The 27,389-nt window shown below is 42.3% G+C and overlaps 1 protein-coding gene across 1 annotated transcript in view; it reads left to right on the top strand.

The window, feature by feature from the left end:
* Window positions 1–26,662, top strand: part of NPEPPS (aminopeptidase puromycin sensitive) — a 42,768-nt gene extending 16,106 nt beyond the window's left edge. Inside the window, exons 5-23 of the mRNA XM_053965252.1 lie at window positions 1,089–1,196; window positions 1,634–1,834; window positions 3,372–3,468; window positions 3,585–3,618; window positions 4,840–4,954; window positions 5,846–6,010; window positions 7,049–7,153; window positions 7,440–7,500; window positions 8,175–8,284; window positions 9,386–9,449; window positions 10,159–10,298; window positions 13,906–14,040; window positions 17,887–18,106; window positions 20,892–21,034; window positions 21,369–21,425; window positions 21,699–21,806; window positions 23,489–23,644; window positions 24,040–24,087; window positions 26,227–26,662. Coding sequence (XP_053821227.1) covers window positions 1,089–1,196; window positions 1,634–1,834; window positions 3,372–3,468; window positions 3,585–3,618; window positions 4,840–4,954; window positions 5,846–6,010; window positions 7,049–7,153; window positions 7,440–7,500; window positions 8,175–8,284; window positions 9,386–9,449; window positions 10,159–10,298; window positions 13,906–14,040; window positions 17,887–18,106; window positions 20,892–21,034; window positions 21,369–21,425; window positions 21,699–21,806; window positions 23,489–23,644; window positions 24,040–24,087; window positions 26,227–26,379 — 2,220 coding nt within the window. The 3' untranslated portion in view covers window positions 26,380–26,662. The remainder of the gene's footprint in view (window positions 1–1,088; window positions 1,197–1,633; window positions 1,835–3,371; window positions 3,469–3,584; window positions 3,619–4,839; window positions 4,955–5,845; window positions 6,011–7,048; window positions 7,154–7,439; window positions 7,501–8,174; window positions 8,285–9,385; window positions 9,450–10,158; window positions 10,299–13,905; window positions 14,041–17,886; window positions 18,107–20,891; window positions 21,035–21,368; window positions 21,426–21,698; window positions 21,807–23,488; window positions 23,645–24,039; window positions 24,088–26,226) is intronic.
* The last annotated feature ends 727 nt before the right edge of the window (window positions 26,663–27,389 follow it).

The raw sequence follows: 27,389 nt of genomic DNA, 5'->3' as shown, positions 1-27,389 counted from the left end.
AGCTAATTCAGATTCTGCGAAATCCAGACAGAGTGTTATTGAAAATATGGAGCAAAAGAAGGATAAAAAGCTAATTCAAACTCTGCTAAATTTGGACACATTTTTATTGAAAATCCGGAGTGAAAGAAGAATAAAAAGCTAATTCAGACTCTGCTAAATTTGGACACATTTTTATTGAAAATCCGGAGCGAAAGAAGAATAAAAAGCTAATTCAGAGTCTGCGAAATTTGGAGAAATTTTTATTGAAAATCCGGAGCAAAAGAAGGATAAAAAGCTAATTCAGATTCTGCGAAATCCGGACAAAGTTTTATTGAAAATCCGGAGAGAAAGAAGAATAAAAAGCTAATTCAGACTCTGCTAAATTTGGACAAACTTTTATTGAAAATCTGGAGTGAAAGAAGAATAAAAAGCTAATTCAGAGTCTGCGAAATTTGGAGAAATTTTTATTGAAAATCCGGAGCAAAAGAAGGATAAAAAGCTAATTCAGATTCTGCGAAATCCGGACAAAGTTTTATTGAAAATCCGGAGAGAAAGAAGAATAAAAAGCTAATTCAGACTCTGCTAAATTTGGACAAACTTTTATTGAAAATCTGGAGTGAAAGAAGAATAAAAAGCTAATTCAGATTCTGCTAAATTTGGACAAATTTTTATTGAAAATCAGGAGCGAAAGAAGAATAAAAAGCTAATTCAGACTCTGCGAAATCCAGACAAATTTTTATTGAAAATCCGGAGAAAAAGAAGAATAAAAAGCTAATTCAGACTCTGCGAAATCCAGACAAATTTTTATTGAAAATATGGAGCGAAAGAAGAATAAAAAGCTAATTCAGACTCTGCTAAATTTGGACACATTTTTATTGAAAATCCAGAGAAAAAGAAGAATAAAAAGCTGATTCAGACTCTGCTAAATTTGGAGAAATTTTTATTGAAAATCAGGAGCGAAAGAAGAATAAAAAGCTAATTCAGAGGTCAGGAGTGCAGTGCGGAGACCAAACCACAATTCTCCCTTTTTTGCTGGAAATAAATTGGATTTCTGTGGTTTTTTTACCACAATCTGCTGTGATTTATTTGCTTAATTCTCTTTTTTCCAGGCCACTGATGCTCGCAGAGCTTTCCCTTGCTGGGATGAGCCTGCAATTAAAGCAACATTTGATATTTCTTTGGTGGTTCCCAAAGACAGAGTAGCTTTGTCAAATATGGTAAGTTTTGAAATATTTTCATTAAATATGCCATTGATAATTAAAATTTTGCCTTGATAACAGCTGGGAATAAAGTCTGCAATAAATGAGGAGAGAAACACAAAATTTGATGTCAGCACAAACGTGGTGGTTTTAAAAAAAAATTTAAAAAATAATAAAAATTAATTTTATGTGCTGCTAGATTAAGAGGGACTGGAGAAAAAATCCTTTTTGAGTTTTCTGTCCAGAACTGTGTGAGGCAGCGAGAATGAAACCCATTTAGAAATCCATTCTTGGGGCTTTTTTTCCCATCTTATTTTCAAGACTCTCTTTCCAAAGCTCTTTGCGCCATAAAAAAAAACAACGTTTAGATAAAAAATTCCCCTCCTGGAGCCCCAAACCCCCACTGCTCTGCGTGTCCAGCCCCAAATGTCCCTCCCCAAACCCTGTTTGCCCAGAACGTGGTGGAGCGGCGGCCGTACCCCGACGACGAGAGCCTGGTGGAGGTGAAGTTCGCGCGGTCGCCAGTGATGTCCACGTACCTGGTGGCCTTCGTGGTGGGCGAGTACGACTTCGTGGAGGCGCGGTCGCAGGACGGCGTCCTGGTGCGCGTCTACACGCCCGTGGGCAAGGCCGAGCAGGGCAAGTTCGCCCTGGAGGTAAATCTGAGTCAGGTCTGAGGGGTTTGGGGTCTGATCACTCACAGAAATCTGGGAGTTTTGGGGTTTTCTTCTTTTTTTTTTTGTAGGTTTTTTGGTTTTTTTTCTTGGTTTGTGTCGGGTTGTAGACGCGCTCTGGGTCCTGGTGCGCGTCTACACGCCCGTGGGCGAGGCCGAGCAGGGCAAGTTTGCCCTGGAGGTAAATCTGAGACAGGTCTGAGGGGTTTGGGGTCTGGTCACCCACAGAAATCTGGGAGTTTTGGGGTTTTTTGTAGGTTTTTGTTTGTTTTGTCTTGGATTGTGTTGGGTTGTAGACGCGCTCTGGGTCCTGGTGCGCGTCTACACGCCCGTGGGCAAGGCCGAGCAGGGCAAGTTCGCCCTGGAGGTAAATCTGAGACAGGTTGGGGGAGTTTGGGGTCTGGTAGGTCACAAACTTCTGAGTTTTTGGGTCTTTTCATTTTTTTGGGGGGTTTTCTTTGTAGTTTTTTGTTTGTTTTTTCTTGGTTTTAGTAGGGTTGTAGACGCGCTCTGGGTCTTGCTGTGCGTCTACACGCCCGTGGGCAAGGGCAAGTTGGGCCTGGAGGTAAATCTGAGACAGGCTTTGAGGGGTTTGGGGTCTGGTCACTCACAGAAATCTGGGAGTTTTTGGGTTTTTTTCTTGGTTTTTTGTAGGTTTTTTGGGGTTTTTTCTTGGTTTTTGTTGGGTTGTAGACGCGCTCTGGGTCCTGGTGCGCGTCTACACGCCCGTGGGCAAGGCCGAGCAGGGCAAGTTGGGCCTGGAGGTAAATCTGAGACAGGTTGGAGGGGTTTGGGGTCTGGTCACCCACAGAAATCTGGGAGTTTTGGTTTTTTTTGTAGGTTTTTTTGGGGTTTTTATCTTGGTTTGTATTGAGTTCTAGACGCGCTCTGGGTCCTGGTGCGCGTCTACACGCCCGTGGGCGAGTCTGAGCAGGGCAAGTTGGGCCTGGAGGTAAATCTGAGTCAGGTTTGGGTTCTGGTCAGTCACCAACTTCTGAGTTTTTGGGTATTTTCATGATTTTTGGGTTTTCTTTGTGGTTTTTTGGGGTTTTTTCTTGGTTTTAGTAGGGTTGTAGACGCGCTCTGGGTCTTGCTGCGCGTCTACACGCCCGTGGGCCAGGGCAAGTTGGGCCTGGAGGTAAATCTGAGTCAGGTCTGAGGGGTTTGGGGTCTGGTCTGGAAATCATCTGGTCACAGAAATCTGGGGTTTTGGTTTTTTTTTCCTAGTTTCAGTCATAATTCCTTAGTTTCAATCCCAATTTCTTAATTGCAGTCACAATTTCTTAGTTTCAGTCATAATTTCCTTGTTCCAGTCATAATTTCTTTGTTTCAGTCGTAAATTTACAGCTTCAATTGTAGTTTCCTATTTTCAGTCATAAATTCCCTAATTTCAGCCATGATTTCTTAATTTCAGTCATGATTCCTTAGTTTCAATCACAATTTCTTAGTTTCAGTCACAGTTTCCCAAGTGTTTCCCAGTGCCAGGTTAACAGAACATTTCTCCTCTTGTTTCTTACAGGTTGCTGCTAAAACTCTGCCTTTTTATAAGGACTACTTCAATGTTCCTTACCCTCTTCCTAAAATTGATCTCATAGCTATTGCAGACTTTGCTGCTGGTAAAGTAACTCGCTTTATTGCTGAAATTGTATTTTATTTGAATTTTTTTATTTAAAAAACCTTTAGGAAGAGGTGTGGATCAATATCAATAAACCTTTGTATTTATTTTATAAAGGTGCCATGGAGAACTGGGGCCTTGTTACTTATAGGTATGATGTTAAAATACTGTCTTTCCCCCTCTTTGTTCATTAATTCCTGGAGTTAATTGGATTCATTTGAGGCAGCCCTAATTGCTGGGTGTCATCCCAAATCAGACGGAGCCAATCCTTTCAACTTTTAGTTTGGTTTGGATGATTTTGGTGGTGGTGTTGCAGCTCAGGAAGGCAAAAATCAGCCACTGGCTGAGGGTTTTAAGTTGAAAAAAAACTTCTTGGCCCCTTTTTCCCCCCCTAAAATCTCCTGACACAGCTGAGAGGATTTATTTTACTGTGTGGGTAAAATTGGCAGCCACAGAGTAAAGGTGTGGAGATGGGAAAATCAAAACTATTAACTTGCCTTCCTTTGCAGTTTGATTTTTTTTTCCTTCTTCTGATCAAGCTTTTGCAGTTTTGCTTGATATTAATTTGTTTTCTGTGCTGGTGGTCAGGAGGATTTCTCTGAATTTTGAACAGCTTCTAAGCTTTGGACTTTCAGTCCTGAAATAATTTGGGGTTTCTTCTGCTCAGCTTTGAATTTGACCTTAAAAAAACCAAAACAAATTTGAGCCCAGGTTTTAAATTTTCCCCTGCTTATTGCAATTCTGATAAAATTTGATATTTTATTTCTTGTGGGGAAAAAAAACCCAACATATTTATCCTGGATGAGGAGAATTTTTGGGCTGGAGCTGCGAATTTTTGCCCCTTTGTGCTGAGTTTGCTCTGCCCCATTTGGGGACCTGCAGGCACCATCCTTGGGGAGGTTTTTCCCTGGAATTTCAGCATTCCAGAGGTCCCTGAGCAGGGCTGGGAGGTGCCACAGAGGAGAAATTGCTGCTGGCACCTCTTGGAAGAGCCAGAATTCCTTTGGGAACGCTGAGGGGAGCAGGATCTGCTCCCACCCCGGAGCACAGAGGGAGCTGAGCTTCCAAAAAATGACCGAGGGGAGCCTTTTGATAAATAAAACCAAAATTTTCCTCCTTCTGCCTGGGTTCTTTTTCTTCCACTTGCATGCCATAAAATAATTCCTGCTCCAGAGCATTCCAGCAGCTGTGGAACTCACCCTGAGAATTTCATGGCTACATTGAAATAGATTTTGGGTTGGTTTTTCGGTGGTTTTTTTGGTTTTTTTTCCCTCTCTCTTAGGTAATTTCACCTCCTTTTTGGGTTGTGGTTTTTTTACCCCCCTGGGGTTGTCCCCTTCCCTGCTGAGCTCTGGTTTTCTCTCCACCACAGGGAGACAGCTTTGCTCATCGATCCCAAAAACTCCTGCTCCTCGTCGCGCCAGTGGGTGGCTCTGGTGGTGGGACATGAACTGGCTCATCAATGGTTTGGAAACCTCGTCACCATGGTACCTCAGCCCTCCAAAATCATTTTTTTCATTTCAATCTGCCTCCTATCCTGCCCAAAATCTGAGTTTGCATGCCCCTAAACAGCAGCACGCTGTGTTAAAATAATTAATTTAGTATTTACATTGTGGTTTATGGTACCTAAACCCTCCAAAATCCCATTTTTTATTTCAATATGCTTCCTATCCTGCCCAAAATCTGGGTTTGGATGCCCTTACACAGCAGCACGTTGTCTTAAAATAATTAATTTACTATTTAAATGGTAGCTTATTGTACTTTTAAAATGGTACCTTTTAAAAAGGATTTTATGGTACCTTTTTTATGGTATCTTTTAAAAAAGGTACCATTACTTTTTATGGTATCTTTTAAAAAGGATTTTTTAAAAAATCCTTTTTTTAAAATTCAAATTTACTTCATATCCTGCCCAAAACGTGTGTTTGGTTGCCCCTAAACAGCAGCACGCTGTGTTAAAATAATTAATTGAATATTCCCTGGGGATTTTGTCCTTTATCCCTGTTTTTTTTTTTTGTGTCCCTGCAGGAGTGGTGGACTCACCTGTGGCTTAAAATAATTAAGCAGCACGTTGTCTTAAAATAATTAATTTACTATTTAAATGGTAGCTTATGGTACTTTTAAAATGGTACCTTTTAAAAAGGATTTTATGGTACCTTTTTTATGGTATCTTTTAAAAAAGGTACCATTACTTTTTATGGTATCTTTTAAAAAGGATTTTTAAAAAATCCCTTCTTTTAAATTGAAATTTACTTCATATCCTGCCCAAAACGTGTGTTTGGGTGCCCCTAAACAGCAGCCCGCTGTGTTAAAATAATTAATTGAATATTCCCTGGGGATTTTGTCCTTTATCCCTGTTTTTTTTTTTTGTGTCCCTGCAGGAGTGGTGGACTCACCTGTGGCTGAACGAGGGCTTTGCCTCGTGGATCGAGTACCTGTGCGTGGATCACTGCTTCCCCGAGTACGACATCTGGACCCAGTTTGTGTCTGCTGACTACACCCGAGCCCAGGAGCTCGATGCCTTAGACAACAGCCACCCCATCGAGGTCAATCCTCATTTTCCAGCCTTTTCCCCACCCCTTTTCCCTGTAATTAAAAAGGGAATTTCGTGGTGGTCGCTGAGCGAAGCGGAATCCGGAGCTGCGCGTGGGTTCTGCTCTCCCTGAGGGGCTGAGCCGCCAAAAAACTCCCTTGGAATTCCCAGTTTTTTAATTCCTAGAGATCTAATTCCTCAGGATTCCAATGGGATTCTAATGTTTTAGGAAATCTCTGTTGAAATAAATTTTGGGAAATGACCTTGTCCAGTGTGGCACTTTACAGTGATTCACTCCCTGAGCGTGCCTTGCTCCCTATCCCTGGATTTCACAATCTTAATTTAACAAAAGTTTTGCTGCTTTTGGGAAGCCAAAGATTGAAGGAAGATCCCCAAATTTATCTGATCCAGCAGCAAAACATAACTTAAACCATGTTTAACTTCCAAACCAGCCCTGACCCAAGCATATTTGGGGAATTTTTGTTGTCTGGGGGCAGAGATTGCTCTCAGACAATCCAGCAGTAGGAGAGGAGACAAAGAATCCTTCAGATTTCCACCTCTAAAACTGACTTTCCCTCACATTTTCACCTCTAAAACTGATTTTCCCCTTCAGATTTTCATCTCTAAAATGGACATTTTCCCTCAGATTTTCACTCTAAAACTGATTTTCCCTCAGATTTTCAACTCCAAAACTGATATTTTCCCTTATATTTTCAACCCTAAAACTGATGTTTTCCTTCGGATTTTCACCTCTAAAACTGATGTTTTCCTTCAGATTTTCACCTCTAAAACTGATTTTCCCCTCACATTTTCACCTCTAAACTGATTTCCCCTCAGATTTTCAAATCTAAAACTGATTTCCCTCAGATCTTCACCTCTAAACCCGATTTTCCCCTCACATTTTCACCTCTAAACCCAATTTTCCCCTCACATTTTCACCTCTAAACTGATTTTCCCCTCAGATTTTCAACTCTAAAACGCTGCCACGAGCAAAATGCAATTTTTTGGCCGCCCAAATCCTTCTCACCAGGGGTTGTGGTGCTTCCCACAGGTCAGCGTGGGCCATCCCTCCGAGGTGGATGAAATATTTGATGCCATTTCCTACAGCAAGGGAGCCTCTGTGATCCGGATGCTGCATGACTACATTGGGGATGAGGTAAAGGAATGACAATTAGAGATTTTCAGGGTTTTTTTTTTTTTTTTTTACAGCTGAAATTACTGGGGTTAAAAAAAAAAAAAAAAAAAAAAAAAAAAAAAAAGTTGTTCTGTGTTTTGAAAATTTCTCCACTTCAAGCTCTATTTGAACTTATCTGGGAAAAACAACATAATGGGAAATACAAAACGGATTCATGATTTCAAAGATTCCTTGCCTGGTTCCTGGGGATAAATGCAGAGCAGGAGGATGGGAAATCCCTGTGACATCTCCACTTGTGTATTCCCAGGATTTCCGGAAAGGAATGAACCTGTACCTGACCAAGTTCCAGCAGAGGAATGCTGCCACAGGTAACTGGGTCACTGGGATGGGCACAAAAGTTGATTTTGGACTCAAAACTGCTGGTTTTGCACCTGAAATAATTGAAATTCCAAGAAATTCCTGGCTTGTTCCCAGTTTTATGCCCTGCACAGGGAGGATTCAGCATGCCTGGGGATTTTCTGTCCCTGGAGTGTGTGGCTGAGGTGATCTCCAAGGGCTGAGTTACCACTGAAAAATATTTTACAAATATTCTTTGGTTTGCCAAAAGAGCCTTTTGCAGTATTGATCCTGTGATTAAACAGGCCAAAGTCTGGTATTTTTGCTTTTAGACCTTCTATTTTTGTGTATCAGGCACAAATGTGGAAGTGAGGACATCAAAGCTCAATCAGCCAAATCCAATCCATGGTGTTTGGTCAGCGATTTTTGAATAATACATAAAAAAAACTAAAGGGAAATGTTGTTCTCTTTGAATATTTAATGTTAATTTTTGTATCACAATGTGTATTGATTGGGGTTTTTAGCACTAAAGAAGCTGCTTTTCCCCTCTCTCCTTCCTGAGGAGATTTAAACTATTTCCATTTTTTTTTTTTGCCTGTCATCTGTTAAATTTCAACAAAACACAAAATGTAAAAGGTGGAGTAAGAACCCAACTTTCCTTATGCTGTCCCTATTAAAACCTGATTCAAATCCTTTTCTCCTGCAGAGGATCTCTGGGAAAGCCTGGAAAAAGCCAGTGGTAAACCCATTGCTGCTGTGATGAACACGTGGACCAAACAAATGGGATTTCCACTCATTTATGTGGAGGCTGAACAGGTAAAAATGGAATTGTGCCTTAATTTTGGATCAAATTGAACAATATTCCCTGGTTTTGGGCATTCCCTTGGATCAGGGGTGGTAAAAAATGGAATTGTGCCTTAATTTCAGATAAAATATAACAATATTTCTTGATTTTGAGCGCTGCCTTGGATCAGGGGTGGTAAAAATGGAATTGTGCCTTAATTTTGGATCAAAGTGAACAATATTCCCTGGTTTTGGGCATTCCCTTGGATCAGGGGTGGTAAAAATGGAATTGTGCCTTAATTTCAGATAAAATTTAACAATATTTTCTGATTTTGAGCGCTGCCTTGGATCAGGGGTGGTAAAAATGGAATTGTGCCTTAATTTTGGATCAAAGTGAACAATATTCCCTGGTTTTGGGCATTCCCTTGGATCAGGGGTGGTAAAAATGGAATTGTGCCTTAATTTTGGATCAAATTGAACAATATTCCCTGGTTTTGGGCATTCCCTTGGATCAGGGGTGGTAAAAAATGGAATTGTGCCTTAATTTCACATAAAATGTAACAATATTTTCTGATTTTGAGCGCTCCCTTGGATCAGGGGTGGTAAAAATGGAATTGTGCCTTAATTTTGGATCAAATTGAACAATATTCCCTGGTTTTGGGCATTCCCTTGGATCAGGGGTGGTAAAAATGGAATTGTGCCTTAATTTCAGATAAAATGTAACAATATTCCCTGGTCTTGAGCCTTGGATCAGGGGAGGCTCCGTGTGGGCACAGCTCTGGTTCCAATGGGGGTGGAGGTGCCAAATCCCTGTGGATTCATCCCAAAACTCCCTGGATGCCTGGAGTTCACTGATTTTGGGGAATGTTTGTAGTGGGGAGGGAATAATTCCACTCCAATTGTGCTTCTTCCACAAGATTGCAGCATGAGGGAGGATCAGGGGCGGGAGCTGGAGTCAGGCCGCAAATCCAGGCCGTGGCTGTTAAAACAGAGCCTTTTTCTGAGGGGAAAAACCCAAATTATTCCATGAAACAGAGGGCAGTGACACACAGGGACTGAAATGAAACGTGCTAATCATCCCCTTTTCTCATTTTCTTGCCCTTTTTTTTTTTTTTTTAAATTTTTTTCCCTCAGCAAGAAGATGACAAAGTGTTGAAGTTGGTCCAGAAGAAATTCTGTGCCAGTGGACCATATACTGGTAAGAGGAGAGCTGGGAGCAGGAATGGGGTAGGCCAAAACCACAAAATATCCCAATTTTGAAGGGATATTGGTGTTTTTTTGTTGTTTTTCATCCAAAAGCAGCAGTTTTGGGAGCTGAAACAAGCCTCAGGCCTGTGTTCTCCCTGGATCCAGGTGGGAAAACCTGAGGAAATCCAAGTTTGGGCCTTTTCCATTTGTGGTTTCCATGGAGAGCAGCATTCCTTGTCTCAAAATTCCTTCAAAAATGTCAATTTTAGGGCCAGGGCCCTCTGAGAGCCTGGGGAGCATTTGGTGTATGGTGGTGCTGAATTAAATGAAATAAAAACCCCCCAGGTGGGCACAACTGCTGCTCCCAGCACTGATTCCACTCGCTTGCCATGCTTATCTAATTTGAAATGTTTGGCTTGAAACTTGATTTCAAGATTTTGGGGGTTTTAACTCTAAAACTGTCATTTCCCTTCAGATTTTTAACTCTAAAAGTCACATTTCCCCTCAGATTTTTTTTACCTCAAAAACTGACATTTTTTCCCCTCAGATTTTTGACTCTAAAACTGATTTTCCCTCAGACTTTTACCTCTAAAAACTGACATTTCAGATGCGGGCCTTTAGATTTGGGCTGTTATTTTCCAGTTGAATTTTCAGCCGTGTTTGAGCTGTTTCTCTGTGTTTTCCACCCATTTTTTTTCCTGGTTTTCCCTCTTTTGCAGGGGAGGATTTCCCCATGTGGATGGTGCCCATCAGCATTTGCACGAGCGAGGACCCCACCTGTGCCAAAATGCAGATTTTGATGGACAAACCCGAGCTCACCGTGGTCTTGAAGGACACCAAACCAGAGCAGTGGGTCAAGGTGAAAATGAAAAATTTCATTTTTCATTTCATTTTTCATTTCATTTTCAATGAAAAATTTCATTTTTCATTTCATTTTTCATTTCCTTTCATTTTCCATTTTCCATTCATTTCATGGAAAAATTTCATTTTTCATTTCATTTTTCATTTCATTTTCAATGAAAAATTTCATTTTTCATTTCATTTTTCATTTCCTTTCATTTTCCATTTTCCATTCATTTCATGGAAAAATTTCACTTTTCATTTCATTTTCATTTTCAATGAAAAATTTCATTTTTCATTTCATTTTTCATTTCCTTTCATTTTCCATTTTCCATGCATTTCATTTCATTTTCCTCTTCCCTCTTTTATTTCTCTTTCCCTTGGAATTTTGGTTTTCCTCTGGAAAAACTTCTTTTCTTCCCTGTGCTGCTCTGGAGTTTTGGTTCCTTTTCCTCCTCTTTCTTTCCCATTTTCCTACAATGTCAACTGGAATTTTTTTGGGAATTAAAGCCTGGAAAAAAACTCTGAAATTAAAGGCAGGATTTGAGTTGAGATGTGGTGGCTTTTTTAGTCATTGTTATCTTTATTATTGCAATTATTGTTATTATTGTCTCATTGCCATCATAATAATTATAATTATTACAATCCTTATATACTTTATGCCATGTATTATATTCTCTTACTATAATATATATTTAAATTCCTAACTATATATATGTTATAAATCTATACATTATTTTAATTATTATAATTAATACACATTTATACAATCTATTTATGATTTTAAAATTGTAATTTGTATATTTACATATTAATACATAATTTATTGTTTTTTCTATATGTAGTTTTCCTACATGTACTTTTTATATATAAAACACATATATAGATAGATATATTTTAAATGAATATGTCTACAGGCAGATTTTAAATAAATATGAATAAATATAAAGGAAATTTTTAGGTAAGTACAAATAAAAAGCTCTATTGTAGTTAAATATGTATAAATACAAAGACATATTTTAGACACATATTTTTTACAACTATATATAAATAGAAATCACATTTTATCTAATTTATAAATTACATTTTATATTATTGTATAACAATAAATGACATTTTATTTAAATATGTAAACATAAAACTTTATTTAAATATACCTAAATATAGAATATATTTTAGATAAAAATGCATATAAAATATTACATTTTTTGCATATATACCAAAATAAAGTTCTTTTAGAGAAATATATATATATACAAAGATATTTTAGATAAATGCTTATAAATATGAAGTTTAGATAGATAAGTATAAATAAAAAGAGGTATTTTATATAAATATTTATAAATCCAAAGCCATATTTTGGACACATATACACAACTATCTATAAATATAAATCACATTTTCTATAATTAACTATAACAATAAACAACTTTTAATTTAAATCTACAAAGATAAACTGAATTTTATTGAAATCTAGACAAGCACAGCCATGTTTCAGCTAGGGACACCTGGGAAATGTGGAATTGTTTGCATATATAACAATATAAAGATCTTTTAGATAAATATATAAATACAAAGATGTTTTAGATAAATACCTGTAAACATAAATGTAAAGTTTATATAAATGTCTATAAATATAAAGTTCAGATAAGTATAGATCCAAAGCCATATTTTGGACACAGATACACAATTATATATAATATAAATATAAATATAAATATAAATATAAATATAAATATAAATATAAATATAAATATAAATATAAATAATATTCACATTTTATATAAATATAAATCACATTTTCTATAATTACCTATAGCAATAAATAACTTTTATTTAAATCTACAAAAATAAACCGAATTTTATTGAACTCTAGAGAAGCACAGCCGTGTTTCAGCTAGGAACACCTAGAAAATGTGGAATTGTTTGCATATATAACACTATAAAGTTCTTTTAGATAAATATATAAATACAAAGGTGTTTTAGATAAATGCCTGTAAATATAAAGTTTATATAAATGTCTATAAATATAAAGTTCAGATAAGTATAGATCCAAAGCCATATTTTGGACACATATACACAACTATATATAAATATAAATCACATTTTCTATAATTACCTATAACAATAAACAACTTTTAATTTAAATCTACAAAGATAAACTGAATTTTATTGAACTCTAGACAAGCACAGCCGTGTTTCAGCTAGGGACACCTAGGAAATGTGGAATTGTTTGCATATATAACAATATAAAGATCTTTTAGATAAATATATAAATACAAAGATGTTTTAGACAAATGCCTGTAAATAGAAATATAAAGTTTATATAAATGTCTATAAATATAAAGTTCAGATAAGTATAGATCCAAAGCCATATTTTGGACACAGGTACACAATTATATACATTATAATATAAATATAAATATATATATATAAAAATATAAATATAAATATAATATTCACATTTTATATAAATATAAATCACATTTTCTATAATTACCTATAGCAATAAATAACTTTTTCTTTAAATCTACAAAGATAAACTGAATTTTATTGAACTCTAGACAAGCAAAGCCATGTTTCAGCTAGGGACACCTGGGAAATGTGGAATTGTTTGCATATATAACAATATAAAGATCTTTTAGATAAATATATAAATACAAAGGTGTTTCAGACAAATGCCTGTAAATAGAAATATAAAGTTTATATAAATGTCTATAAATATAAAGTTCAGATAAGTATAGATCCAAAGCCATATTTTGGACACAGATACACAACTATATATAAGTATAAATCACATTTTATATAATTACCTATAGCAATAAATAGCTTTTAATTAAATCTACAAAGATAAACTGAATTTTGTTGAACTCTAGAGAAGCACAGCCATGTTTCAGCTAGGAACACCTAGAAAATGTGGAATTCTTTGCATATATAACACTATAAAGTTCTTTTAGATAAATATATAAATACAAAGATGTTTTAGACAAATGCCTGTAAATATAAATATAAAGTTTATATAAGTGTCTATAAATATAAAGTTCAGATAAATAAGTATAGATCCAAAGCCATATTTTGGACACATATACACAATTATATACATTATAATATATATATAAAAATAATATTCACATTTTATATAAATATAAATCACATTTTCTCTAATTACCAATAACAATAAACAACTTTTAATTAAATCTACAAAGATAAACTGAATTTCATTGAACTCTAGAGAAGCACAGCCGTGTTTCAGCTAGGGACACCTGGGAAATGTGGAATTGTTTGCATATATAACAATATAAAGATCTTTTAGATAAATATATAAATACAAAGGTGTTTTAGACAAATGCCTGTAAATAGAAATATAAAGTTTATATAAATGTCTATAAAGTACAGATAAATAAGTATAGATCCAAAGCCATATTTTGGACACATACACACAACTATATATAAGTATAAATCACATTTTCTCTAATTACCAATAACAATAAATAGCTTTTAATTAAATCTACAAAGATAAACTGAATTTCATTGAACTCTAGAGAAGCACAGCCGTGTTTCAGCTAGGCACACCTGGGCAGTTGGGATTGCTGCTGTGCCTGAGCCCTGGTGCTGTTTTGCTGCAGCTGAACCTGGGCACGGTGGGGTTTTACCGCACCCAGTACAGCCCGGCCATGCTGGAGAGCCTCATCCCGGCCATCAGGGACCTGTCCCTGCCCCCCGTGGACAGGCTGGGGCTGCAGAACGACCTCTTCTCCCTGGTGAGCCCTGGGGAAATCCTCTGGGAATGGGGGAGAAATCGTCTGGGAATGGGGGGAAATCCTCTGGGAATGGGGGGAAATCCTCTGGGAATGGGGGGAAATCCTCTGGGAGTGGGGGAAATCCTCTGGGAATGGGGGGAAATCCTCTGGGAATGGGGGGAAATCGTCTGGGAATGGGGGATAAATCCTCTGGGAATGGGGGAGAAATCGTCTGGGAATGGGGGAAATCCTCTGGGAATGGGGGAGAAATCGTCTGGGAATGGGGGAAATCCTCTGGGAATGGGGGAGAAATCGTCTGGGAATGGGGGAAATCCCCTGGGAATGGGGGAAATCCTCTGGGAATGGGGGGAAATCATCTGGGAATGGGGGAAATCCTCTGGGAGTGGGGAAATCATCTGGGAATGGGGGAGAAATCCTCTGGGAATGGGGGATAAATCCTCTGGGAATGGGGGAAATCATCTGGGAATGGGGGAGAAATCCCCTGGGAATGGGGGGAAATCCTCTGGGAATGGGGGAAATCCTCTGGGAATGGGGGAGAAATCGTCTGGGAATGGGGGGAGTCCTCTGGGAATGGGGGAAATCATCTGGGAATGGGGGAAATCATCTGGGAATGGGGGAGAAATCCTCTGGGAATGGGGGATAAATCCTCTGGGAATGGGGAGAAATCGTCTGGGAATGGGGGGAAATCGTCTGGGAATGGGGGGAAATCGTCTGGGAATGGGGGGAAATCCTCTGGGAATGGGGGGAAATCGTCTGGGAATGGGGGATAAATCCTCTGGGAATGGGGGGAAATCGTCTGGGAATGGGGGGAAATCCTCTGGGAATGGGGGGAAATCCTCTGGGAATGGGGGAAATCCTCTGGGAGTGGGGAAATCATCTGGGAATGGGGGGAAATCCTCTGGGAATGGGGGAGAAATCGTCTGGGAATGGGGGATAAATCCTCTGGGAATGGGGGAGAAATCGTCTGGGAATGGGGGAAATCCTCTGGGAATGGGGGAGAAATCCCCTGGGAATGGGGGAAATCCCCTGGGAATGGGGGAAATCCTCTGGGAATGGGGGATAAATCCTCTGGGAATGGGGGAGAAATCGTCTGGGAATGGGGGAAATCCTCTGGGAATGGGGGAGAAATCGTCTGGGAATGGGGGAAATCATCTGGGAATGGGGGAGAAATCGTCTGGGAATGGGGGAAATCCTCTGGGAATGGGGGAGAAATCGTCTGGGAATGGGGGAAATCCCCTGGCAATGGGGGGAAATCCTCTGGGAATGGGGGGAAATCATCTGGGAATGGGGGAAATCCTCTGGGAGTGGGGAAATCATTTGGGAATGGGGGAGAAATCCTCTGGGAATGGGGGATAAATCCTCTGGGAATGGGGGATAAATCCTCTGGGAATGGGGGGAAATCATCTGGGAATGGGGGAGAAATCCCCTGGGAATGGGGGGAAATCCTCTGGGAATGGGGGAAATCCTCTGGGAATGGGGGAGAAATCGTCTGGGAATGGGGGAAATCCTCTGGGAATGGGGGAAATCATCTGGGAATGGGGGAAATCATCTGGGAATGGGGGAGAAATCCTCTGGGAATGGGGGATAAATCCTCTGGGAATGGGGGAAATCATCTGGGAATGGGGAGAAATCCTCTGGGAATAGGGGGAAATCGTCTGGGAATGGGGGATAAATCCTCTGGGAATGGGGGAGAAATCGTCTGGGAATGGGGGAGAAATCATCTGGGAATGGGGGAAATCATCTGGGAATGGGAGAAATCATCTGGGAATGGGGGAAATCCTCTGGGAATGGGGGAAGTCATCTGGGAATGGGGGAAATCCTCTGGGAATGGGGGAAATCCTCTGGGAACGGGGAAATCATCTGGGAATGGGGGGAAATCCTCTGGGAATGGGGGAAATCCTCTGGGAATGGGGGAAATCATCTGGGAATGGATGGAAATCATCTGGGAATGGGGGGAAATCATCTGGGAATGGGGGAAATCATCTGGGAATGGGGGAAATCATCTGGGAATGGATGGAAATCATCTGGGAATGGGGGAAATCATCTGGGAATGGATGGAAATCATCTGGGAATGGGGGAAATCCTCTGGGAATGGGGGAAATCATCTGGGAATGGGGGAGAAATCCTCTGGGAATGGGGGAAATCATCTGGGAATGGGGGAAGTCCTCTGGGAATGGGGGAAATCCTCTGGGAACGGGGGAGAAATCCTCTGGGAATGGGGGGAAATCATCTGGGAATGGGGGAAATCATCTGGGAATGGATGGAAATCATCTGGGAATGGGGGGAGTCCTCTGGGAATGGGGGAAATCCTCTGGGAATGGGGAAATCATCTGGGAATGGGGGAAATCATCTGGGAATGGGGGGAGTCATCTGGGAATGGGGGAGAAATCATCTGGGAATGGGGGAAATCCTCTGGGAATGGGGGGAGTCATCTGGGAATGGGGGAAATCCTCTGGGAATGGGGGGAGTCATCTGGGAATGGGGGGAGTCCTCTGGGAATGGGGGAAATCCTCTGGGAATGGGGAAATCATCTGGGAATGGGGGAAATCCTCTGGGAATGGGGGAAATCCTCTGGGAATGGGGAAATCATCTGGGAATGGGGGGAAATCATCTGGGAATGGGGGAAATCCTCTGGGAATGGGGGAAATCCTCTGGGAACGGGGAAATCATCTGGGAATGGGGGAGAAATCCTCTGGGAATGGGGGAAATCATCTGGGAATGGGGGAAGTCATCTGGGAATGGGGGAAATCCTCTGGGAGTGGGGAAATCATCTGGGAATGGGGAAATCATCTGGGAATGGGGGGAGTCCTCTGGGAGTGGGGAAATCATCTGGGAATGGGGGAAATCCTCTGGGAACGAGGGGGGAAATCCTCTGGGATTACGGAAAATCATCTGGGATTGGTGAAAAATAGTCTGGGAATGGGGAAAAATGATCTGGGAATGGGGCAAAGTCATCTGGGATAGAGAGAATCCTCTAGGATTGAGAAAATCCTTTGGGATTGAGAAAATTCTTTTGGGACTGGGGCCAAATCCTCTGTGTATGGGCCAAAATCCGTTGGGATTGGGGCAAAATCCTCTGGGAATGGGGCAAAATAAATTGATGAGGAAATAATAAAATCAGATTAATCCCTTTTTTTCTTAGTAATCCTTAAAATAAATTGATGAGCTATTACAAAATGGGATTAATTCCTGTGTCTTGCTAATAATCAATAAAATAAATGGATGAGCTGTTATAAAATGAGATTTTTCCTAATAATCAATACAATAAAGTGATGAGCTATTAAAAAATGGGATGAATCCCTATGTTTTCCTAATAATCAATACAATAATGTGCTGAGCTATTAAAAATCAGATTAATGCCTGTGTTTTCCTAATACCCCATAAAATAATTTGATGAGCTATTATAAAATGGGATTTTTCCTAATAATCAATAAAATAAATTGATGAGCTATTAAAAACTGGATTAATCCCTGTGTTTTCCTAATAATCAATAAAAAAAATAGATGAGCTATTAAAAACTGGATTAATCCCTGTGTTTTCCTAATAATCAATAAAATAATTTGATGAGCTATTATAAAATGGGATTTTTCCTAATAATCAATAAAAAAAATAGATGAGCTATTAAAAACTGGATTAATCCCTGTGTTTTCCTAATAATCAATAAAATAAATTGATGAGCTATTAAAAAATCAGATTAACTTCACTATTTTACTGATTATTAAGAAAAAAAGTGATGAGCTATAAAAAATGGGATGAATCCCTGTAATTTCCTAAACACCAATAAAATAACGTGCTGAGCTATTCAATAATGGGATTCATCTCATTTTTTTTTTTCCTCTTCCCCAGGCCCGAGCTGGAATCATCAGCACCGTGGAGGTCCTGAAAGTGATGGAAGCTTTTGTGAACGAGCCCAACTACACCGTGTGGAGCGACCTGAGCTGCAACCTGGGCATCCTGGGCACGCTCCTGTCCCACACCGACTTCTACGAGGACATCCAGGTGTTCGTCAGAGACGTCTTCTCCCCCATCGGGGAGAGGCTGGGCTGGGACCCCAAACCTGGAGAGGGTAGGAAAGTTCTGCTGGGGCTGGCAATCTGCTTGGGGTGGGGAAAAAGCAGCAGGGGATTGGGGAAAACTGCTGGGAAATTCGGTTTGGGGTGGGGAAAAACCAGCAGGGGTTTGGAGTGGGGAAAAACCAGCAGGGGATTGGGGGAAACTGCTGGGAAATTCGGTTTGGGGTGGGGAAAAAGCAGCAGGGGTTTGGGGGAAACTGCTGGGAAATTCAGCTTGGGGTGGGGAAAAAGCAGCAGGGGATTGGGGTGGGGAAAAAGCAGCAGGGGTTTGGGGTGGGGAAAAACTATCAGGGGATTGGGGGAAACTGCTGGGAAATTCGATTTGGGATGGGGAAAAACCATCAGGGGTTTGGGGAAGCTGCTGGGAAATTCAGCTTGGGGTGGGGAAAAACCAGCAGGGGTTTGGGGGAAACTGCTGGGAAATTCAGCTTGGGGTGGATAAAAATCATCAGGGGTTTGGGGGAAACTGCTGGGAAATTCGGTTTGGGGTGGGAATAGGGCAGCAGGGGTTTGGGGGAACTGCTGGGAAATTCAGTTTGGGGTGGATAAAAATCATCAGGGGTTTGGGGGAAACTGCTGGGAAATTCGGTTTGGGGTGGGGAAAAACCAGCAGGGGATTGGGGTGGGGAAAAACCAGCAGGGGTTTGGGGGAACTGCTGGGAAATTCAGCTTGGGGTGGGGAAAAACCAGCAGGAGATTGGGAGAAACTGCTGGGAAATTCGGTTTGGGGTGGGGAAAAGCCAGCAGGGAATTGGGGTGGGGAAAAACCAGCAGGGGATTGGGGTGGGGAAAAACCAGCAGGGGATTGGGGAAAACTGCTGGGAAATTCAGCTTGGGGTGGGGAAAAACCAGCAGGGGTTTGGGGTGGGGAAAAACTATCAGGGGATTGGGGGAAACTGCTGGGAAATTCGGTTTGGGGTGGGGAAAAATCATTAGGGGTTTGGGGGAAATTGCTGGGAATTTCAGCTTGGGGTGGATAAAAATCATCAGGGGTTTGGGGTGGGGAAAAACCAGCAGGGGTTTGGGGGAAACTGCTGGGAAATTCGGTTTGGGGTGGGGAAAAATCATTAGGGGTTTGGGGTGGGGAAAAACTATCAGGGAATTGGGGGAAACTGCTGGGAAATTCAGCTTGGGGTGGGGAAAAACCAGCAGGGGATTGGGGTGGGGAAAAACCAGCAGGGGTTTGGGGAAGCTGCTGGGAAATTCAGCTTGGGGTGGGGAAAAACCAGCAGGGGTTTGGGGTGGGGAAACTGCTGGGAAATTCGGTTTGGGGTGGGGAAAAATCATTAGGGGTTTGGGGGAACTGCTGGGAAATTCAGCTTGGGGTGGGTAAAAACCAGCAGGGGTTTGGGGTGGGGAAAAACCAGCAGGGGATTGGGGGAAACTGCTGGGAAATTCAGTTTGGAGTGGGGAAAATCCAGCAGGGGTTTGGGGGAAACTGCTGGGAAATTCAGCTTGGGGTGGATAAAAATCATCAGGGGTTTGGGGGAAACTGCTGGGAAATTCAGTTTGGGGTGGGGAAAAAACATCAGGGGTTTGGGGGAACCTCGGTTGGGGGAAATTCGATTTGGGGTGGGGAAAAACCAGCAGGGGATTGGGGGAAACTGCTGGGAAATTCAGCTTGGGGTGGGGAAAAATCATCAGGGATTTGGGGTGGGGAAAAACCATTAGGGGATTGGGGGAAACTGCTGGGAAATTCAATTTGGGGTGGGGAAAATCCAGCAGGGGTTTGGGGGAACTGCTGGGAAATTCAGTTGTGGTTTTGGGATACTTGAGTGTCAACAAATTATCAGGGATTTGGGGGCAAACTTCTGGGGAATCCAATTATGGATTTGGGAATCTTGAGCAACAATAAATTATCAATGATTTGGGCAAAATCTACGGGGAAATTCAGTTTTAGGGTTGGGAATGTGAGTGTCAATAAATTATCAGGGATTTGGGCAAAATCTACTGGGAAATTCAGTTTTAGGGTTGGGAATAGGGCATCAGGGATTTGGGGGAAAATTTCTGCTGGGAAATCCAGTTATGGATTTGGGAATCTTGTGTCAATAAATTATCAGGGATTTGGAGGGAAGTCGGAAGAGAAGGGAGGACAATAAGGCTGAAAGAGGCATTCAGGGGTGTTTTTATACTTAAAAAAATCCTCAAAACAACCAGTTAAGAGTTCAAATGGAAAAAACTTTTCCTCCTTGTCATTGATAAAAATTCCCTGCTTAATTTTCCCTCTGCTGGAGGGCAGGAAAATTCTTGGATTACAAGGATGGAAATTCATGTGTGTGTGTGTGTGTTTACCTGTCCTGGTCAATTAATTGTGATTAAAATTCCTGATTTAGCTCAGGTTCCAGCCCTGCCTGTTGTGTTTGGGCTGGAATCCTCTTGCTGTGAAAAAAAATCAATTTATTCCCTAAAACAAGAGGGACAAAAGGCCTGGATTCTCTGGATATCCTCAGGGATTATCACACAGCTGAAATAAAGCTTCAGTGCTGAGTTTTGTCTCCCAAATAATCCCATTTATCTGTTCCTTCTCCTGAGGGGTCTGGTTTTGGGAAAATTGGGAAAAGCTCCCCAATAATCCCATTTTTCTCTTTTTTTCTCACTCCTAGACTCTCCTGAGGGATCTGACCTTAGGAAAACTTGGGAAAACTCCCAAATAATCCCGTTTTTCTTTCTTTTCTCACTTTTAGACCACCTAGATACCCTCCTGAGGGTTCTGGTCTTGAGAAAACTGGGAAAAGCTCCCAAATAATCCCATTTTTCTCTTTTTTTTCTCTCTCCTAGGCCACCTAGATGCCCTGCTGAGGGGGCTGGTTTTGGGAAAACTGGGAAAAGCCGGGCACAAGGCGACGCTGGAAGAGGCCCGGCGCCGCTTCAAGGAGCACGTGGAAGGGAAGCACATCCTGTCTGCTGACCTGAGGAGTCCTGTAGGTCCTGGGGGGCTTTGGGCTCCCCAAAATCTGTCCCCACCCCCTTGGCAGGTGTATTCCAAAGGGTAGGGAATGAGAGGGGAGCAGGGTGGGAAATTGGAGCCTCCCTCTTTTTGTCATCCTGCTGGTTTTTCCGCTTTTGGAATTGCCAAAATCCTCCTGAAATGGAGGAAAACATCAAAGAGTTGAAGCATCTCTCCACTGCAGAGTTAAAAGCCAGGAGGGAGCAGTGCTGCTGCTTCCAGATGTGGGAATTCCAACCCAATTCCATAAAAATGCCTGCATTTCCAGAAGTGTGATGGGTTTTTTTTTTGTTCTGGTTTGCTCCCAGGTCTACGTGACTGTGCTGAAGCACGGGGACAGCTCCACCCTGGACACCATGCTAAAGGTGGGTGCTCACTCTCCAAAACCCCACATTTCCCCCCAAAAAATCCCTCTGGGCTGGCATTTATCCACACCCAGTCCCTGGGGGTGTGAAATTCCCTTGGGAATTTACACACTGGTGAAGAATCACTATTCATTGGAATTAACAGCACCCCCAGCCAGGCCAATTTGTCCCTGATTAGATTTGGCGAGTAATTAGCAGCTCTGGCACCCACAGAGGGCTCATTAGGCGTGGAATTAACGAGGAATTAATATTTGGATGTGTTTCCCCCTGCAGCTGCACAAGCAGGCCGACATGCAGGAGGAGAAGAACCGGATCGAGCGCGTCCTCGGAGCCATCTCCCAGCCAGAGCTGATCCAAAAAGTTCTCACCTTTGCACTTTCAGTGAGTTCCCTTCCTTTGGGATATTCCCAGGGAATTTCCCTCTGGATTCCCTCAGCTTCAGGGCTGACCCTGCAGGAATTCCCCTCGTGGGTCAAGCTTTGAGTTGTGCCTTCAGAGTTCTGGGGAAATTCCACGTGAAGAAAAATCTCAGCCAGTTGGGTTCAAATTGAGAAAAATTTGGCTGAGTTGAGCCCAAAATTTGACTGAATTGGGTTCAAATTAAGAAAAATTTGGCTGACTTGGATCCAAAATTTGGCTGAGTCCAAAATTTGGCTGATGTGGGTTCAAATTAAGAAAAATTTGGCTGACTTGGATCCAAAATTTGGCTGATGGAGGTTTAAATTAAGAAAAATTTGACTGAATTGGGTCCAAAATTTGGCTGAGTCCAAAATTTGGCTGACTTGAGCCCAAAATTTGACTGAATTGGGTTCAAATTAAGAAGAATTTGGCTGATGGGGGTTCAAATTAAGAAAAATTTGACTGAATTGGGTCCAAAATTTGGCTGAATCCAAAATTTGACTGAATTGGGTCCAAATTAAGAAAAATTTGGCTGACTTGGGTCCAAAATTTGGCTGAGTCCAAAATTTGGCTGATGTGGGTTCAAATTAAGAAAAATTTGACTGAATTGGGTCCAAAATTTGGCTGACTTGAGCCTAAAATTTGACTGAATTGGGTCCAAATTAAGAAAAATTTGGCTGACTTGGGTCCAAAATTTGGCTGAGTCCAAAATTTGGCTGACTTGAGCCCAAAATTTGACTGAATTGGGTCCAAATTAAGAAGAATTTGGCTGATGGGGGTTCAAATAAAGAAAAATTTGATTGAATTGGGTCCAAAATTTGGCTGACTTGAGCCCAAAATTTGACTGAATTGGGTCCAAATTAAGAAGAATTTGGCTGACTTGAGCCCAAAATTTGACTGAATTGGGTTCAAATTAAGAAGAATTTGGCTGATGGGGGTTCAAATAAAGAAAAATTTGACTGAATTGGGTCTAAATTTGGCTGACTTGAGCCCAAAATTTGACTGAATTGGGTCCAAATTAAGAAGAATTTGGCTGACTTGGGTCCAAAATTTGGCTGAGTCCAAAATTTGGCTGAGTTGGGTCCAAATTAAGAAGAATTTGGCTGATGGGGGTTCAAATTAAGAAAAATTTGGCTGAACTGGGTCCAAAATTTGGCTGAGTTGGGTCCAAATTCAGAAAAATCTGAGTGAACTGGTTCCAAATTAACAAAAATCTGAGGGAGTTGGTTCAGAGTAACACAAATCTGAGAGCCTTGGTTCCAAATCAACAAAAATTCGAGTGAGCTGGATCCAGATGAAAAAAAAATCTGAGTGAGTTGGTTCCAAATTAACGAAAATCTGAAATGAACTGGTTCCAAATTAAGAAAAATCTGAGAGAAGCCAAAATGCACTTCGACCTCTCAATTTACCAAAATGTTCTCTCTAAATCTTTCCCTTTTTTTTTAGTAAAAATAAGATTTTTTTTTTTTTTTTTTTTGGTGGCTGTAACTTGAAAATAACTCAGGAGTTTCCTTCTCATTCAATCTTTGAGTTGTACATTCAATTTTGGGGGTAAAAAATTTGCTTTCATTGACGGATTGGGTGTAAAAATACCTAAAACCTCAACGCAAGGCTCTGGAATTGTTGGGGGAAATGTGGAATATTGGTAAAATTTCCCTCCCCAGGAAGAGGTACGTCCCCAGGACACGGTGTCAGTGATTGGAGGAGTGGCTGGAGGCAGCAAACAGGGCAGGAAAGCTGCTTGGAAATTCGTGAGGGACAACTGGGAGGAGCTCTATAATCGATACCAAGGTGGATTCTTAATATCCAGATTAATAAAGGTACGTGGGGCATGAGGAAAAACCCTTCCCTCCTGTCTGTGACTGCAAATGTTGAATTTAATTCCATGTAATTTAATAATTAATTAATATAAAAAAAGAATTTAACCATTACATTTATAATTTAAAGTATAAATTTAATTATTTGTTTTAAATAAAGAATACATTTAATAAATAAAGGAATAAATTTTATTACATGAATGAATAATAAAATAAAATAGTAAAATTCGATAAAATTAAATAATAAAATAAAATAAATAATCTAAAATTTAAAATTAATAACTACATTTTATTTATTTATTTATTTATTTATTTATTTATTTATTTATTTATTTATTTGACTTCAATTTAATAATTAATTCATCATTTAATGCTGGGGGTTTTGTTTGCCCCTGCAGCTCACAGTGGATGGATTTGCAAATGATAAAATGGCTGCAGAAGTGAAGGTAAGAAGCTTTAATTAAAGAATTTATTCATTAGTCCCTGATAAACTTGGGGTGCTCTGGGTGGAAGAGTCAAATCCTGGTGGATTTTGTTGTTTAGGTTGGATAAAATATTACTGAAATACCTTAAAAAGAGCATTTTGGAAGTAACCTGGAATTTCACTGATTTATTCTTCATTGATTTTGACTTTGATAAATTCCAGCAGAGTTTGGCAGCAGCTTTGGGCCTTCCCAAAAAAGAGAAAACTTTTAAATATTCAGAATTATCCCAACTTCCATCACTGGTAGAGCTCTGAGAGTGGGTGTGCATTTCATTATTTATTCTTTCCCCACATTTTTCCAAGAACATCTTGGAAGAAGAAACTTTAAAACAGGGCTGTTAATTGGTTAATTAGCACTTCCCTGTTAGGAGAAGACTCTGGAGGAATTGTTATCCCAAAAATCAGCTGAGCCCTGAGCTGGCTCTGTCCCTTTTATCATTTAGTGACTTTTCTTAGGAAAGATTTAATAGCAGAAATGATTTTACAGAGAAATTTTGCATTAGAATTTATTTTATTTTATTTTATTTGGCAAAACGCTGAGCTGGATCAACCACCCCTCATTAAATCCCAGCTCATTTCCAAGAGGATTCCTGACCTTTGAGTGGGGAATTTCCCACGTCTGAGCCTCAGTGTCACCTTGCAGAGCGTGAGGTGATCCTGCCAAATCCTGGGAAAAGCTGCTGGGAGGGAGGCAGGGCCAGCTCCTGGCCCTGGAAAATGCAGAGTCACAGCAGCCCTGGGCAATGTCAGACTGCCCGGCCAGAAACTGGGCCTGGGGTCACTGGCCATCCCCTGGAGTCACTGGCCATCCCCTGGAGGTCACTGGCCATCCCCTGGAGGTCACTGGCCATCCCCTGGTGTCACTGGCCATCCCTGGAGGTCACTGCCCATCCTTGGAGTCACTGGCCATCCCCTGGAGGTCACTGGCCATCCCCTGGTGTCACTGGCCATCCCCTGGAGGTCACTGGCCATCCCTGGAGGTCACTGGCCATCCCCTAGAGTCACTGGCCATCCCCTGGAGTCACTGGCCATTCCCTGGTGTCACTGGCCATCCCCTGGAGTCACTGGCCATTCCCTGGTGTCACTGGCCATTCCCTGGTGTCACTGGCCATCCCCTGGAGTCACTGGCCATCCAAGCTGGGCCAGGAGTCACTGCCTGGCCAAGCTGGAAACTCAGCGGTGCCCCGGGGGCCTGGAGTGGCTCTGCCGGGGGCACTTCTGGGTTGCTCTGAAGCTCTTGGGGAGTGTCCGGGGCGGGGTTTGGGGGGTGTGAGCGGGGCCCGGCCTTGAACTGGTGATCCCCAGAGCCCCGGGGCAGCTCCCTCGGGGCCAGGCTGGGCTGTGGGATCATCCTGGGCAGGGCCAGGAGCCGGGCTGGACACCCCAGCCCTGCAAGAGCCCCCCCAGCCCTGCAAGAGCCCCCCCATTCCTGGAAGAGTCCCCCCATTCCTGGAAGAGTCCCCCCATTCCTGGAAGAGTCCCCCCAGCCCTGGAAGAGTCCCCCCAGCCCTGGAAGTGTCCCCCCACCCCTGGAAGAGTTCCCCCACCCCTGGAAGAGTTCCCCCATTCCTGGAAGAGTCTCCCCATCCCTGGAAGTGTCTTCCCACCCCTGGAAGAGTTCCCCCACCCCTGGAAGTGTCTCCCCATCCCTGGAAGTCTTTCCCCACCCCTGGAAGTGTCCCCCCACCCCTGAAAGTGTTCCCCCATTCCTGGAAGTGTCCCCCCATCCCTGGAAGTGTCCCCCCATCCCTGGGAGTCTTTCCCCATCCCTGGGAGTCTTTCCCCATCCCTGGAAGTCTTTCCCTATCCCTGGAAGTCTTTCCCCACCCCTGGAAGTCTTTCCCCACCCCTGGAGGTGTTTCCCCACCCCTGGAGGTGTTTCCCCACCCCTGCAGGTGCCCAGGGCCGAGCTGCCCCTGCCTCTGCCGGAGCTCTGGGCACCACCGGGTGATTTTTCATCTCCCCCAACCCAACCCACGCCACGCTTTGGTGTTGCCGTCCCTCCCAAGCCCCCGGTCCTCCCCCGCCGAACCGCGGCTCGCAGCAAAGCGCAGCTCCGCGCGTCCCCAGCGCCCCCAGCCCGCTGTCCTTGTCCCCGCAGGCTTTCTTCGAGAGCCACCCGGCGCCCTCGGCGGAGCGCACGGTGCAGCAGTGCTGCGAGAACATCCTGCTCAACGCGGCGTGGCTGCGGCGCGACGCCGACAGCATCCAGCACTTCCTGCAGCAGCGCCGCGCCCCGCCCGCCCCCGTGTGAGCCCCCGCGCCGGCACCGGCCCCAGCGCAGCCCCGGGCACCGGGGAGGAGCCCCCGCCGCTGACCCACATGCCAAGAATTTGGGAGTTTTGGTTTTTTTTTTTTTCCCTTTTTTTTTTTTTTTTTTTTTTTTTTTTTTTAAATTTCCTCCTCCTCCTCCTCAAGCCCGTGGGGATTGGACCGTGAATGTAGAGTTTAAATCGGTTCCTGCTCACACACACTCCAAGAATTTGGGAAAATTCTGTTCGGGAAAAAAAAAAAAAAAAAAAAAAAAAAAACCAACAGCAGCAACAACGACAAAAAAAAAAATCTATCAGCGATTCTGCAGAAAGAGAGAGAGAGAGAAAAAAATACAAAAATAAAAAAAAAAAAAAGAGAGAGAAAAATCTGTAAATATGATAGTAATAAAATAGAGCATAACAAAACTGTGAAACTTCCTCCAGCCTTGTCAGTGGTTAAAATATTTAACATCCCCTCTCCCCTTTCCCGACACTCTTATTGACAGATGTTCTGGTTTTTACACCCTCCCTCCCCCCAAAAAAAAGAGGAAACCAGGGGTTTTTAGGTCAGTGGAGAGTCTGAGGCAGGAGTGGGGCCTCAGCCTTGTGTGGAACAGGTCCTGGGGCCAGGCAGGTGTGGTTGGACAGGATCTGTGCAAGGTTTTGGGGAGATGTCCCTGAACCCCTCCCCACCCCGAGGACAGTAGGGTTCCCCCTTTCCCTTTTGTGTTACCTCTCAGCAAAAAAAACCACAAAAAAACCCACAAAAAAAAACCCCAAAAAAGCCCCAACCCCCCCCTGTTCTGTTTCTCCTGGGTTCCCCATCCCCTCTCACTGATGTCCTTCGTGGAGAGATCGGGATTGTAAAGGAAACTCCTCTCACAGCCACACTAAAAGCAGAAAGGTTTGTGCAGTTTGATTTTATTTCCCGTTTCCTCCTGGCCCCTTCTCCCCGTGCAGGGGGACGGGGCTGCTGCTGCTGGGGCAGGGCTGCCCTGCCTCCTTCTCCAGA

The sequence above is a fragment of the Vidua chalybeata genome, chromosome 26, assembly GCF_026979565.1.
Source record: "Vidua chalybeata isolate OUT-0048 chromosome 26, bVidCha1 merged haplotype, whole genome shotgun sequence".
NCBI lineage: Eukaryota > Metazoa > Chordata > Aves > Passeriformes > Viduidae > Vidua > Vidua chalybeata.
Note: the sequence above shows the minus strand (reverse complement) of the source record. Positions and strands in the feature narration are given on the sequence as shown.